This window comes from Peromyscus maniculatus, chromosome 8 (genome assembly GCF_049852395.1).
Source record: "Peromyscus maniculatus bairdii isolate BWxNUB_F1_BW_parent chromosome 8, HU_Pman_BW_mat_3.1, whole genome shotgun sequence".
NCBI lineage: Eukaryota > Metazoa > Chordata > Mammalia > Rodentia > Cricetidae > Peromyscus > Peromyscus maniculatus.
Genome location: NC_134859.1, coordinates 5861890 through 5877981, shown reverse-complemented (window position 1 = coordinate 5877981; position 16092 = coordinate 5861890). Strand labels below are relative to the sequence as shown.

Sequence of the window (16092 nt, the reverse complement as noted above, 5' to 3'; positions counted from 1 at the left end):
TGGGCTGAAGAACAATAGAAACACAGCCTAGGTACACTCGGTTAATGACAAGAGCATTTTCTTCTCTATATGTAGCTTTGACATGTGTGCCCTGATTAGATTCTCTTTCTTTCTGCCGGTGACTGCACCACACACTGATTCCTCTTCCTTCATCTGGCTAAGATTCTTGGGATATCAGACAAAAGTTACTGATGCTCCGTATGTTAGAGTCAAGATCACAGGTATTCACTGGCCTTGCCTCAGTCAGCCTGTGAGCTAATGACATCCCTTGACCACAAGATTTATTTCTAGATATAGATGGCAACAGTGAATGTTCACCCCATATGCACCCAGTGAGTGCCTCCTCTATGTAAGCAACTAGGTCCTAAAGACACAACATGATGCTGTTCTTAAGGTCGCTTTCTTCTGCTTCTTCTACCTTGTGATGTTCAGGTCTTGCTGTTGGAGGAGGGCTAGGTTCTGGTGATGCTGTATTGCTCTTTATGTTGTTGCATGTACTTCTGCCTTGACGTCTGCCCATCTCCTCCTCTAAGAGGTGCCTATGTCTGAGCGAGTTGCTGTTGGTCCACTCTGTGCTTGTTGTATCTGTGTCTCAGGGGGCCCCTCATGAAATAATCTATTTCATAGTGAGAGAGTAAAATTAATGTGGGAATGGAATAAGTCACCTGCAGTATTGAGGCTCCAATGGTGATAAGTGATCAAAAATTCTAATTTTAATTATGAACTGATACACTAAAGGTGGGATATACTATACGTGTAGCTCTAAAAAGGAATAAAATTCTGACATGTAAGTGAAGATGTGTAAGAAACAAGTCACAAAAAGACAAACCCGATGGCTCTGTTCACATGAGGGACCTGAAGAAGTCAAATCAAGGAGATGGGCCATAGAATGATGACTGTCGGGAGTTGGAGATGGGGGAGGAATGAAGGGTTGTTAGTCAATAGGAATAAAAAGTCATATTGGGAAGGTGAAAAACGCCAGGAATGAATAATAGGAATGCTTACAATTCCAATAAACCCTACACTGGTAGATTTCATGTTATATTTTGAAATAGCTAAAGTAATTTGTCAAACTAAAAACAAAACAAAACAAAAAGACACAACATGAAAAAGACAGGCAAAGTTACTAATTAAATTCATTATGCTGACTGAGTACAGAGCACCTGATGACTACAAACATCTGCTGACTCCTTTTCCAGCCTTTGTGAGTGTGAAGGGGGTGTGGCTTAATCACAGAAAACCCTAGGAAATGATACTCAGGCTTCTTCAGCTCTCCACCAGCACTATGGAGATATATCTTCATCTAGTCATCACTTTACAGGATGACTAGAAACATGCGCAGTTTGAGTGTGAAGGTCTCCCACAGGCACATATGTTAGAATGTTTAGTCACTAGCAGGTGGCTGCTGTTTGGGGTGGTTGTGGAACTTTTGAAAGGTGAGGCCTCACTGGAGAAAGCGGGTTGTTGGGAGGAGGCTCTTGAGGCTTATATTCCAGCCTCACTTCTTCACGCTCTGCTTCTTCATCTGCTCTGTATGAAGACATCCAGGCCAGTCTCCAACCACCATGGATGGAGCCACACCACCACCATGCCTTCCCCACTGTTTGAGTTAACTTTCTAGTTATTGTGACCAAATACCTGATGGAAACAAGAAAGTGAACATTTCACTTGGCTTTCAGTTTGAGGGTACAGTCCATCATGGACAGACAGGCATGGGAGCAAGAATGGGAAGCAGCTGGTTAATTGCATCTATAGTCAAGAAGGAGAGGGAGAGAAAGAGAGAAAGAGATAGAGACAGAGACAGACACAGAGACAGATACAGAGACACAGAGACAGAGAGATAGAGTGGAATGCTGGCCCTCAGCTTGATTTCTCCTTGTTATTCAATTCAGGACTCCAAGCCAGAGAATGGTGCCTTCTACATTTAGGATGGGCCCTCCCATCTCAATGAACCCAATCTATATTCAGACATGCCCAGAAGGGTACATCCTAGGTGACAACAGATCCTGTCAAATGACAGTTTTAACCATCACATTGCCATAATGGACTGAAACTCCTCTAAAATTACGAGCCAAAATAGACCTTCTTTTAATTTTGACAACTAGGATGGGTGGTTACATGAAAAGGTATGTAAGGCATTTCTAGTATAAAAGAATTATTGGTACTATAAATCTAGCCTATCACCTACAGCTGTTAAGGCTATGGAATCCTGAGGAGAACCTACTCCTGCCTCTTTCCTAAACCAGGACAATTCTAGCTGTATTCTAAATATTTGCCTTTATAGCCACAGATAAGTGTAAGCCTCACTCCTCATCAAAGTTGCTTCTTTTCATAGCAGACAGAGTCCATTACAGAAAGCCACAACCGGTCAAGGTACAGAGAACAAATTATCATGGGTTCCAAGTCCAAATTGCTTTATCTACACCACAACCCCCAGATCTAAGGAACTTTGCAGAAGAGGAGGCAAAAAGTTCGTAACAGTCGGAATACCGGGACATCTGCTTCAAGGTAGTATCTTCTAATAATATATACACACATGTATATATATACACAGAGAGAGATATACAATACTTGAATCTGCAATATATAAAATAATTTCATATATATATATACACATATAAATTTAAATGAACTCCCTCTCTTCCCGTCAATGATTTGACAGGTAAGGAGTTTATTAGTAGAATGACCACTTCTCCACACAGATCAAGGCAAATAATCTTTCCAATTTTCTCTCCGTGCCTTCAATACTTGGTGGAGCAGATGGAAAGTCATTCCTCAGATTCTGAAGAGTCGTGAGTCCACTCAAGAATCCACTGTTTTAGAGATAAGATGTGAAGCACAAAAGGTCTTCCTCGACAGAGAATTACCAAGAAAACAGATGTCTGGTTGGGCTCTTTCTGCAGGCCTGCACAGAGCCTTTCACTTTGGGAAAGCAATTGTTCTCCTCTGTGTTAATGTCGGCATCAATGGATCCTGGTATCTTTCTGCTGATCTAAGTGAAATCCAGCACCTTAATTTTGCCTGGACACACAGGCACAGCAAGCTCTTCACATTTCCACATGGAAAAGGGGAGCTGAAAGCTACCACCTACCTGCAGGAACCCAAACCACGAACCTGAATGTATTAAGCTGTTTAATCTTCAATAGAAAAGTCAATTCTTTTAAATAGAGTAATTTATATGGGTTCATGTTTCTCCATAGAAATATGACTCAGAACTTGGATCTACTTAGTTTTGCCTCTGAGGCTACTGATTATAATATATATGTATGTATATATGTATGTATGTATGTATGTATGTATGTATGTCATATCATATCATACATTTATATCATAAACTCATGTACCCCAGGCTGGTCTCAAATTCATTATGTATTTGAGCATAATCTTGAACTTCTGACCCTCCCCGTTCCTCTTCTGGAGTGCTAGAATTAAAGGCTCGCACCACTGTAGTCAGCGGTTCTGGGGATTGAACCCAGGGCCTCCTGCACACTAGGCAAGCTTTCCACCAGCTGAGATGGTTCCCAGTAAGGCTACTGACTTTACACTCTAACTCCTCCCATAGATTTGGAAACACAGGGAGCCCCACATGATTGGCTGCTTCAGGCAGAGTGCTGTGATGGTCAGAGGTGTCCTGCTGAGGTTACACTCTTTGATTTGTGGGAGACACTGCTTTCATCTCATCAACCTCTTTGACTTGTGGGAGACACTGCTTTCATCTGATCAACCTCAGCTCACAGAATCCTGCCCCTGATGCCTGAGCCCCTTCCCACATTTTCGCTTCCATGATCCTTCCAGCTCCCTCCTCTCCAGTCTTCAACAGGTTTCCTTTGGTTTATCAAGCTTGCTAAGCTCTTTCCAACAGCAGGGCCTTTGCACTTAGGATGTCCTTCTTCCCGGCCTTCGAATGTCTAACCCTTACCTTATGAGCTGTAACTCTTCTACAGATTCCCTTCACAAGGCCTAGCAGATTCATTTGCCCTGGTCCTTCATTGGCTGAGCTGCTTTCAGACATTTTCAACGCATGACTGCAAGATCTTTGTCTTGGCCATAAATGCGTCTGTGTCCCAAAAGGGTTCCTTCATGAAGGAGAACTCTAAACTTACTGTCAGCTTCCTCCTCAGTGTGACAAGAGAGAAAATGGCACAAATGCATCCTCTCCCTCCTGGATCCCCCATAAAAGTCATGTGCAAGGCTGGTGTCACCCCGAGGTCACCCCCAGCTCAGGCAGGTTTTCATTTAAACTTGGAAAGTGCCTATCTGGGAAATGTAAGAGGCAGAAGGGAGAAGAATGTGCTGGAGGGAGGGGCCCAGAGGGGCGGAAAACAGGGAGTGTTACAAGGAGAAGACGGAGGGGCAGGTGTGGGATGATGCTGTTTGTTGGCCCTGTGTTCGAACCCCACCTTTCCTGCCCATTCACTGCAGGGCCTTAAACAGGTTTCTTCCTTGTGCTTTGTGTTTTTATTTGTGTGTGTATGTGTATATTATGTGTGTGTGTAGTCTGTGTGTGTAGTCTGTGTCTGTGTGTGTTTGCAGTCTGTGTGTGTATGTGTGTATATATGTGTATATGTGTGTGTGTCTGTCTGTGTATGTATGTGTCTGTGTATATGTATATGTATGTGTATATGTGTGTGTATAGTCTGTGTATGTGTGTCTGTGTGTGTAGTCTGTGTCTGCATGTGTGTGTAGTCTCCTCTGTGTGTATATATGTGTCTATGTGTGTGCAGTCTACGTATGTGTGTGTCTGTGTTTGTAGTCTGTGTCTGTATGTGTATGTGTATGTCCGTGTGTGTCCGTGTGTGTGTGTGTGTGTGTGTGTGTGTGTGTGTGTGTGTAGTCTGTGTGTGTGTCTGTGTGTACACATGTGAAGGCCAGAGAACAAACCTGGATGGTTTCTTAGCAAAGCTGTACACCTCACTTTAAGACAGGCTCTCTCACTAACCTGGAACTCAACAAGTAGGTTAGACTGGCTGCCCAGTGAATCCTAGGGTTCCATTTGTCCCTACCTTCCTAGTGTGCCACCATGCCTGACTGGTTTATTATTATTACTATTATTGTTGTTGTTGTTGTTGTCGTCATCGTCGTCGTCATTGTCGTCATTATTTCATTATTATTGGTTTTAGGGCTCCAACTCAGGTCTTGGTGCTTGCAAGACAAGCCCTTGACCAACCAATTCATCTCCCTAGCCCTGAAGAGTTTCTTAATATTCCTATAATCTGCTAGTATCACTTTCCCATGAACAAAGAACACCCACTTCATATCAACATTGTAATTAAACGAATGCATATTTGGTACATCTCCAGGCATGTAAGTCTTCTAATCTCCATGATCATGACCATGGAATATATTTCATATTATGACTGGATTCTAGATACTCTTACATAAGCTCTTAGGTAGGAATGAACACATCTAGCCAAGAGCATCCCCGGAACTTACTTGATCTTGACAAACTTCCGACAGGGCACCGTGTTCCTCACACAGGTCTCCGTCAGCGGGTCTATGTCTTCTACGATGACGAAGGGGGCTTCCTCCAGGGTGACAATGCTCAGGTGGTTGTCGTCTGGCTCACAGTCAGAAAAGGACTTGTACCTTGGCCACACAGCATGCCTCAGGCTCAGGGTCTGGTTCTCCCATTTGCCCACCTGCATCACAAACACAAAGACACACTGTGCTTTCATACATCACCGACTTCCAGAAAGGCAGGTCTTTCTCACAGGAGACAGGACATCTAACAACCTGAGGGGCTTAACTGCCACAGACCTTGATGTATGTTTTGCTTGTATACTAAAAAAAAGGTGAAGACCTGAATATCGGGCAGCTCCTCCACCTCCCACATCCCTCTAGGGGCTAATGAAATGTGCGTATCTGGCAGTGATGTACTTCTGGGGCTTCTCAGAAAGATCCAATGTTCTGGCAGAGTTCAGGGCCATGGGTGTCATGGAAACTGCATGGACTGTGATAGTCACAGACATATAGACTTGGATGTGCATCTCCCCACTTCTCAACTATGCAAGCTCTTCATTACAGGAGCATCTGTTTCCTCATCTGTCCCATGATGCAATTCCACCTGCTTCCTAAGTGTTAGGAGAATCAAGCAGTGCATATACAGAAAATCCAAGTGCCTGTTACATAAGGGGGACCTCAGGCTTCCACTCCATTAGAGAGGAAGGAAAATGTGAGCGGGAAGCAGGAAAATATGCTGAGAAACAGCAAGGAAAGGAAAGAGTAATGTGAAGTGAGTGAGCAAAAACGGAGAGGAGGGTTGAACAAAGAGACGACCTCATGGGCGGAGGCAGTGATGGGATTAGAAGCATCATTTCACTCTCATATGGTCCCATTTAAGTTGCAAATGAAGGTGAACTTTTACTAATCCACAGAACGGAGACTGTTACTGCCTAGTGCGCATCAAGACCTGTCAAAACAGAATCGATTGTATTCCCTCTAAGCAGCAGCCAGCATCTTAGTGAAATCAAATTGAAGGCTGTATGTTTTGAAGCTTAATTTTATTTGACAGTTTATTGGCGCTGTTCACATACTCGCCAGAAGAAGGCTGCCTCCACGCCTCGCCTCGCTCTCTCCTTCCTCCTCCGGAGCAGCTGCCCGACACCGCGGGTCAGCGCTTTATGTGTAATACCAACCAAGGAAAGCACCTCAGCAGAGAAGCTGGGTGCCGAGTGCAGGCTTGCCTGTGCTGATGTGACCCACTCACCTATCCTCCGGTGACGTGAGTGTCACCAGAAATGAATCTCAGGCCCTTAAAGAGAATCCAGACACACTGAGTACCAGAAGGTGAAGAGGGTGAAGAAGAGAAAAAGAGTTTCTGCTCTCTGAGATTACCTCATCATTTGCACTGGAAAATTTTTGCTGGCTGTAAAGAAACATCCCATGTGGCTAATTACAAAATTGTCTAGCTTTGGTGATAGCGTCCTTTTTTAGACACAGAGGTTGGCAGACTCATTTGGTAAGGCAAGCATGCTCATCTATCCATGTTGTGAGGTAAAAGCTAGGGAGAAGGTGGAGCCTGTGGAATTCTTTCTTGGTTCATCATTGATTTATTGCACACCTACTGTGTGCTGCTACCTGCCAAGAATGGTTCCTGCCCTCCCAGTTCTATCAGTCAGCTGAGGGACAGTGGTCAAATAATAATACCAAATCTATACATACATTAAACCTTGCTGTTGGAGAGAGGGCACAGGCAGAGCTTGTAGCACAAGCCTGGGGACCTGAGTTCAGTCCCCAGAACTCACATGACAAAGTAGGGCATAACAGATCTAATGGAATTCCACTACTGGGGAGGGAATGACAGGTGGATCCCTGGGTCTCGTAAGTCAGTGAATTCCAGGACACTGAGGGCACTCAAAAAAGGAAAAAAAAAAACCTTCACCCCCAAACCAGGTAGACAGCATCTCAGAAACAACACCTAAGGTCTGAGGTTGACCTCTGGCTTCCACACACAGGCACACATATGTGTACACCCCCACACACATACACACATGCATACATACACAAGCATAAACAAACATTTTTAACAATAATTTCCATTCCTTTCCAGTTGTCTTGAAAAACTCAAACCTGACCCCCAGGAAAGGCTGGGTGGTGGAGTGGGTTCACCCTCTGGGGGCGAAGAGGTTCTGAGTGTTCCTACTAGCTTTACCCTTTAGCTGAATGACTTTGGGAACGTCACCTCTCTGAGCTTCACTTTCTCCATTTGCAAAATGCAGAAAACAACCGAGGACTGCAGTGAGGTCCAAAGGAGGCAAAAATGTGCACAGTGCACAAAGCCTAGGACCTAGCAAGGCACAGGATATACACAGCGGATGCTCTCATTCTGTGTTCAGCATTTATGACAGAACTCCAAAATCACATCCTCTGAAAAGCCATCTTTGCTGTCCCCAGAGAGGGAGAACTCTGTGCCTGTCTCTACTACAGCATTCCATACTACAGTTACACAAGGTCACTTCTGTGTAGTGGAAACATGGTCACTTAGTCTGTGTGCCCTCACCACACCCAGATCCCACATGGTACACATAGTTCCAACTTAATAGTTCACCACAAAGGGGTTGTGTAACTTTCCCTAACTCACACAGTGAAGCTACTGTTCCTTTTGGCTCTCTGAGACTCAGACACACTGTCCCACCTACTCTTGATGTTTCTACTCATTCGTTCTTAATAATCACACTATAGTGTCAAGGCTCTTCCTGCCTTCCAGGCATAGCTTCCCAATTCCCAATATAAATAATATACATGTGGATGGATGAGCCAATGAGAGCTTTCCTTGGAAATGTTGCTCAGCCTATTAGGATACAGTTTCATGACAAGAACAAGCTCTTAGAGAGTGAATATTGAGCTAGGTAATAGAAAAACCAGAACAATATAGTGATAGCATCGTGCGCGCGCGCGCTGCGGGTGTGTGCATACAAGTGCATGTGAGTAGAGGTCAGAGGTCAGTCTTGGCTGTTGTTCACCAGGCACTGTTTACCTTGTTTCATTTTGGTTTTGTTTATGAAACCATTTGTTTTCTTTTTGAGATTATAATTTAATTACATTCCTCCCTTCCCTTTCCTCCCTCCAAACCCTCTCATATTCCCTTCCCTCTCTCCTTCAAATTCATGGTCTCTTTGTTCACTAATTGCTATTGCATGCGTGCATGTACATCTCTAAATAGAACCTGTTCAGTCCATACAGTGTTACTTATATGTTTGTTTTCAGGGCTGACTGTTTGGCACTAGACAAACCATTGGTGTGCTCTTCCAACTGGCCACCTCTCCTCCTTCGGGCACTCCCCAGTTGCTGGTAGTTCTGTAGAGTTGAGGTTGGTTTTTGAGATGGAGTTCCTCACTGATCAAACCAGCCTAGTTGGGCAGTGAGCCCAGGGACAGACGTGACTCTGCCTCCCTGGCACTGGGATTACAGGTGCACACCACCTGGGGGTGGGGGATGGGACCCAGGTCCTCATGCTTACAGGGCCTTTTACTGACTGAACCATCTCCTGGGCTCCCTTTGGGGCTTACAGGACTGAATGCCGACTTTTCCTGAGCTCTTATCAAGTCTGGCACCGCTCTCAGCACCATTTTAATTTCTACATACCTCCTGTAAAAAAAAAATAAAGTTATGGGCAGATTTTTTTTAAAAAAATCTCTATCATGAATATTTTCGTCCTTAAACACAGCCCTCCACTCACCCAAATAGGCTGTGTGGGAGGAGGAAAAAAAAAAATCTTTCGCCTTCAAAATAAACTGAATTTTGATGATAGAGCTTTGGGGCATTTTCAGCAAATATACTGAAGTTTGGAGGACAAAGAAAAATAATTGACCTCTGATGGAGAGAAGTGATTTCACTGAAAGAAAAATAAAAAGGAGAAATTAACTTTGTAAGGATTTTTTATCCATTCTTATTAATATAATTTAAATACAGTGCTTTGAGGACGCTAACTGCCTTCAGCTTCTAGAAAGTGCCCTGTGAATGGGCAATGATTACTCTGCAAATGTTCAGCCAATATGTTCTCAGAGCAGAGATAATTTCAGCTCCAGAAACTGCGTGTCTCAAGTTAATGTCTCTGCCTCTTCATGTCTGGATAAGCTCAGAGGGATGTCACAGGAACAGCAAGCAGCTGAAGAATTTAGGTTAATAGATGTGTGCATCTCTTTTTCCAAAGGGCTGTGAGTGTTTGATCCTATTTAATCTATTTATGAAATTCTTACAAGATACAATTAAAATAACTGCATAGTTGGCTTTCAGATCTCCAAACCATAAAAACACATCCATGAGCACCAGAACACCAGAGGCGGGGGAGGATGTAGCTCAGTTGGTAGAGTGATGAGCTAGCGTGCATAAAGGCCGGCGTTTGATCATCAACACTGCATAAAGCTGAGCAGCAGAAACTCGAGATTATCCTTGGCTACAAAGCCAGTTTGAGGCTAGCCAGGGCTATATGAGGCCCTGTCTCAAAAATAAGCAACAACAAGAATGCCAACGAGTCTAGCCCTGATCAAACCCTCGGGCTGCCTGTGAAACTGAAGCCCCACCCACACACAGCTCCAACCAATCTTTCTCCATCTCCTCTGGTTTTCTGTTTGTCCCGTCAAACATTCTCTGCATTCTCTCACAGTATCACATGTACACTCAACCTTCATGCTCTTACCAATAAACAAGCATGCACCAACATGAGACAGTGCATCTATACATGAACTTATACATAAGCACATACCTGTACATGCTTATAACCTCCACATACAACCATACCTACAACATGCTCTCACACATCCAGACACATGTTCATGTAAGCACACAGAGAGACAAGATGCTAAGCTATAATACATGACATACACATTTTTCACCAAACCTCCCCTGAATAGCACCCACTCGAGTACCTATAGTTCCTGGATTTCATCTAGCTGGACTACTTCACCTGTAACCTCACCTACTGAAATCCTACCAGATCTTTTCAAGTCCAGCCACTTCAAATGCCAATTCTCTAGTAGTTTGCAATTCTCCACATGAACTGCCTGTGTGTACATGTGCGTGTGTGTGTGTGTGTGTGTGTGTGTGTGTGTGTGTGTGTGTGTGCATGTGTGTGTGTGCGCGTGTGTACACGAGTGTGTGTACCTTTTTATTTCCCTCACTTGTTCTTTCATGAACTCCACACACCTGCAGTGAATGATTCATTTCACTTGCGGCAGGAGCTCCTGGGGCGACACCAGTGACAGTCCTCAGAGAGTCCGCCCCTCTTTGCAGCACTTCCTGTCTGGCTGGAGAAAAGTGGAGGAGCTTCAGTCCCATTTCAGGGCTGGGAACACAGATAACGTAGTGGTAGAGTGATGGTGTGGCATGTGCAAAGTCCATCTGTAGCACAACCGAAGGCATAATGTAGCCAACAGTAACAGGTGAGATGAATGCTGTGCTGGGTTAGCACGGGGCGCTGAGAAAGGACCAGTTTCCTGCTGTGGACATACAAATGGGAACCAGGCCAAGAGCTGGTGTGCATCTTTGGGTTTTATCTTTAGCTTGTGGATGATTGGAATGTATGGGTGGAACTTAGGGGAGATTTTCAATGAGGGGAGTATTTTATGGCACACCCTCCTCCTAAAGCAGTGCAAAGAAAGAGGTTTTGCCGTAAAGATTCTGACTGCAAAGAGATGTGCATCAGGAGGCAGCTGATTAACTCACATAGAACTCAGTGGTAAGATTGGCATAAATTCATAGCATCTCAAATTAGGAGAACTGATAGAATTTAAAGATGTATCCAGTCCTTACGGGTGGGGTGGGGCTGGGAATGCCTTGAAAGAAAACTCTGCATCAGCTCCAGGTTGGTCAGCCTGCAATATGAAGCCCTGGGTTGTTGTAGTAGCGCAGTCAGTGACCAGCTACTGGTCACTGGAATATTTTCTGGACGGAACCACAGCAATATCATCTATTCTTTTTAATAGAATTCAAAGTTAAAAGAGGGAAACTGACCATTTACCCAACTCCTCTCCTTGGATACAGGGCAATAGAGATTATGAAAATAAAAATCAGAGGCATTTATTAAAAGTGGCAATGGAAGCTGAGTTCACACCAACTATGCCCCAGTCTGTCTGGGCCCCGGAGCTCAGAGGGTGAGTTAATAAACAGAAGAAAGTCGGCTTTGAAACAAACACTTCGTTTGTGCAAAACATCAGAGAACATTTCACTCCAGTTAACAAGTAGAGATTTCCTTTCGAGCTGGAGGGAGGATGAGGAACAAGCTCTTCAGGCCGAAGCAGCTACAGAGGAAAGTAAAACAAGCAGGAGGCCAATGTCTCTCCACCTGAGACGTAAAAATCTCCCAAAAGGTGGAAGAGAAGCGCCTGTGAAGGATCTCATGTCCATCTCTTGCCTAAGTAGGCCCATCCATTAGTGTCTCGGGCCTCTGCAAGCTTATCCGTGCACATGCAAGCCAACAGCAGGACTACACTGGGTCATTTAGTGTCAGAGGTGGCGGCTGGAAGTCCCAGAATGATCTGAATTTGATGGGTCTAGGGATGACAGCACAAGTTTCTGCGCCACCGCTCTAGCTTCTGGGTAAGCTACAATGCGCTGTGACCAGGGTGTTTCACAATATGCCGTGACCAGGGTGTTTCACAATATGCTGTGGCTCAGCAGTCTGTCGTATTTTTAAAACAAATCTGGTACTTCAGTTCACCAATGGCGGCTAGTACATGGAAGCCAGGTATCACTGTGGAACTCAGGTTTCCAGGCCAGTTACATGCAAACAAGCCCTACAAAGAAGTTGCTGAGAAGCAGTTGTAAGTTAGCCAGCCTTGTTTCAAGGCAGTAGAGACTCAGGGGCCACTTGAGAATGAGACATTTTCAACGCAGCAATTGAAGGAGGTGGAGTTGTGAACTTCACTCTTTGGAGATGATTAGAAAGGAAGCCGGGGAGGGCATGAATGGAGACATGCACCTTTAATCCCAGAATTGAGAGACAGAAGCAGGAGGTTCTGTGCATTCAAGGCCAGTCTAGTCTACATGGTGAGCTTAAGACCAGTCAGGGATCTACAGTGAGAACCTATCTCAAAACAAGCAAACAAACAAAAACACAAATAAACAAAAAGAATGAACTTGGGCCAGTGAGATGGCTTGATGGGTAAAGACACACTTGCTGCCAAGTCTGATGACTTGACGTAGACCCCTAGGCACCACGTGGTGTAAGAAGAGAACTAACCCCTTCTATTTGTCCCGTGAGCTCATCATTCACACTGAGGCTCACATGCACAAATGCACACAAGCAGAGTGAATAGATAAATGTAACATAAATTTTTAAAAGAATGAACTCATATGGCTGGGGATACTGAATTAATGGGCAAAGTGCTTGCCACACAGGCATGAGGACCTGAGTTTAGCTCTTCAGGACCAAAAATAAAAATAAAAATAAAATAGGAAATGTCATGGTGCCTCTGAACTCCTAGCACTGGGGAGGCAGGGACAGGGGCATCTCCTCATCTCACTAGTTACCTGGTGAAGAAGAGTCAGGGAGCCCCAGGCTCACAGAGAAGCCCTTTCTCAAAGAATAAAGTGAAGAGACATGGAAGAAGACCTCAGATATCAACCTCCGTTCTCTACATGTACAGACACACATGTGCACACACAAACATATTCTTATACACCACAGGGAGTGGGGGGAAGAAAGGAGGAAGGGAGGGAGTCTGGGATTTCCACAGTGCTGGATCTGGCTGGAGGCCTGGGATCCAGACATTTCTGCTGGAGTCTTAGAGCTTTCTGCTCTGGTCATTCAAGGGCCCTATTTTGAGGAGCACCAAGAAGATTATACCTTTGGCTACAGGCAGAATTAAATGAAGCTGGAGAAATGGATGGAAATCTTTCTTCCTGGGTGACTTACATAACCAGTGGCAATTGCCAGCAGATCTAAATGAGTTTAATCAGCTATTAGAGCCTTAATTAAATTCCTCTCAGTTGAAATTTCAGAATTGCCTAATTGTTACACAGCTCACATTGAAGCTGTTGACTTTTTTTCCTTCTGTAACCACTCTTGAGTTAATCTAATATCTCTACAGATAAGAGCACCAACCGTTGTAGAACTGGACACTGATTTGGTCATCTGTGGAGATGCGTTTTGGTCTTTGACATTTCCACAAACAACTCAGATATCTACATCCATTCTTTTTTATGCATATTTATTATATGGTGTTGGGTTTCAGAAAGACTTTTTTTTTCAAGTCTGTAATGTTCTTTGAGTATATCCCCTTTCCTCATACTCCCTACTAGTGTTCTTCCTTACCTGTACCCCCTCTTCTGCATTCACACTGTGTGCATGTGAGAGTGTGTGTGTGTGCATGTGTGTGCATGTGAGTGTGTGGTTTTATATGTCTATAAACAAGCCTAAAACTCACAAATAAGGAAAAAATATGCAGCATTTTTCTTTCTGTGCCTGGCTTATTTGACTTGATATAACAGTCTCCAGTTGCAACCATTTTCCAGAAAAAGATGAAATTTCATTCTTTATGGCCGAATAAAATGCCATTGTGTGTAAATAGCAAGTTTTCTTTATTCATTCACCTAGACTATTCTGTTACTTGGCTATCACGACCTCTGCAGTGACAGACACAGATGTGCAGATATCTGTGAGGTAAGTTGACTTAGAGTCCTTCAGATACATGCCCAGGAGCAGTAGAGAAGGATCATATGTAGCGTTCTTCTCTTCAGGCTCAGTCAATGGGAGAATAGCTCAAGGCTTGTTCATGTTTGAAATTTAAATTTAAAAGTGGAAGTCTTTGACTTCATTTTCTTCAGGAGCTTGTGTATAATCTTTGGAACTCCTCTGTTCCTAGGTCCCCAGGGGTGGACAAAAGTCCTATTTCTTCAGTGTCCCTTTAATTATTAAAAGTGATGTGCTTTGCTAATTAGCTAAGCAGCTAATGTGTTTTCTTCCTTCTCTTTGATTCCACATTGCAAAGATCTAACATCAGAGACTTGAAAATTCATGGAAAAGTAAAGGGACCTCTCATAATCACTAATTAATTTTTTGAACATGCTCCTGGGAGTCCTTCTTATTGTATAGTTTCTGTATCAGTCAGCTTTTCATGGGCTATAATAATAACTATTGAATAACTAGTAAGTATAGTCAGTGGCATTTATTGAGATACTACAGTCCCCCCAGTAGGCATTTTCTTATTTATTGACATGATTCTACAAGGAATAAAAGCTGTCATCCTCATTTTGCAAATTGAAAAACTTGACGACTTAAGTGACTTGTCCAAAATCAAATAGCAGGTTATAGACTCTGAGCTCAGCATGCCAGACTTCAGAGACCCCAAGGTTTCCAAGGTTGGCATCGGATCTACTTGTGGACTTTTCAAGGAAAATTTTAAATGCTTGAGTACTTTGCTTCAGCAGGGAGAGTACCCCATGACTCAGTCAGGGAAGGGAGCACTCAGCACTCTGCAATGGACAGAGTGATGCCCTGGGAGCTGGGATGCACGGGTTGGAGGCCCCAGTGTGTAACCTATTTCCTTTAGAAAGGGACTATGCTTGCTTCCCCTGTAGAGTACAGGGGAGAGAGAGAGACAGACAGACATGCAGACAGACACAGACACACAGACAGACACACAGACACAGACAGACACACAGACACAGACAGACAGAGAACTGAGGTGGTCTTGCAGCTTGCTTTCATGCATGGCAGCTCTGTTTCCCTAGTTTTCCCGTGAACTTATTCTTCTAAGGACTTGAACTCTACATGGACAATGCCTCCAACAGCAGTGCTATTAGTGGGCTCTGCTTTGTGGCCTTGGGGTAGAATTCCAGTGCTATGCGCTATGAGCATGGACATCCAAAAGGCAATTAGAATAATAGATCGGGGAAAGAATCCTCCGCTCAAATGTGAGCTGCGTGACAATCGGGTAATTTGGGGATTTCAAACAAGAGGAATGTAATTAAGGCTCTAGCAGCTGATTAGGCTTGTTGGACTCCACAGTAGCCTCCATCCCATTTCATAAGGGCCCTTAAAGGAAGGTCTGCCTCCTGTTGTGTTGGTGGGCTTCGGTGCTGGGGCTGAAGAAGGCACTATCTGCCACATGGCTGCATCTGCTTTTACTGAAACCCAAATGCAAAACTGTGTGGAGCTCTTTACAGTGCCACTATACTGAAGAAGAAAGCAAGGTCAGTCTGTTCAAGGAGGCATCAAAGGGGCTTGGCGCACAGACATTGGGATTGGGGTACGTAGCTAAGCACCCCACACTGTAAAAGGAGAACTCAGCCTGAGATCTGGCCTCTCTTAGAATCAGTAGTCCTTTCTTTAAAAAAAAAAAAAAAAAAAGACCTCCACAAAGACTGTTTAGAAATGTGGCAAAGGTTTCGTCTTGACCTTCTCATGGGCTTTGTTCTGGGTAAATTTCAAAGATGAGCATCACTTCCGACTGCAGAATAAATGAAAGGCCGTTTGCAATCAGGTAGAGTCAACAGCTCTTCGAGGAAGCATTTACCTGGACAATATTTAGTAGCTCTGTCCCCTTGGCCAGGCTGCCAGTGAGTTAGAAATTGGTCAGAGAGGCAGGCATGCTCCCATCCTGGGAAGATGGCCTAAGACAATAAAGCTAAAATGTAAATACGGATAAGACT

At 44.1% G+C, this 16092-nt stretch overlaps 1 protein-coding gene across 1 annotated transcript in view; it reads right to left on the bottom strand.

Moving 5' to 3' along the window:
* The window catches only part of Grin2a (glutamate ionotropic receptor NMDA type subunit 2A), a 420443-nt gene that overhangs the window by 84828 nt on the left and 319523 nt on the right, over positions 1-16092 (bottom strand). Inside the window, exon 6 of the mRNA XM_015985718.3 lies at positions 5434-5639. Coding sequence (XP_015841204.1) covers positions 5434-5639 — 206 coding nt within the window. The remainder of the gene's footprint in view (positions 1-5433; positions 5640-16092) is intronic.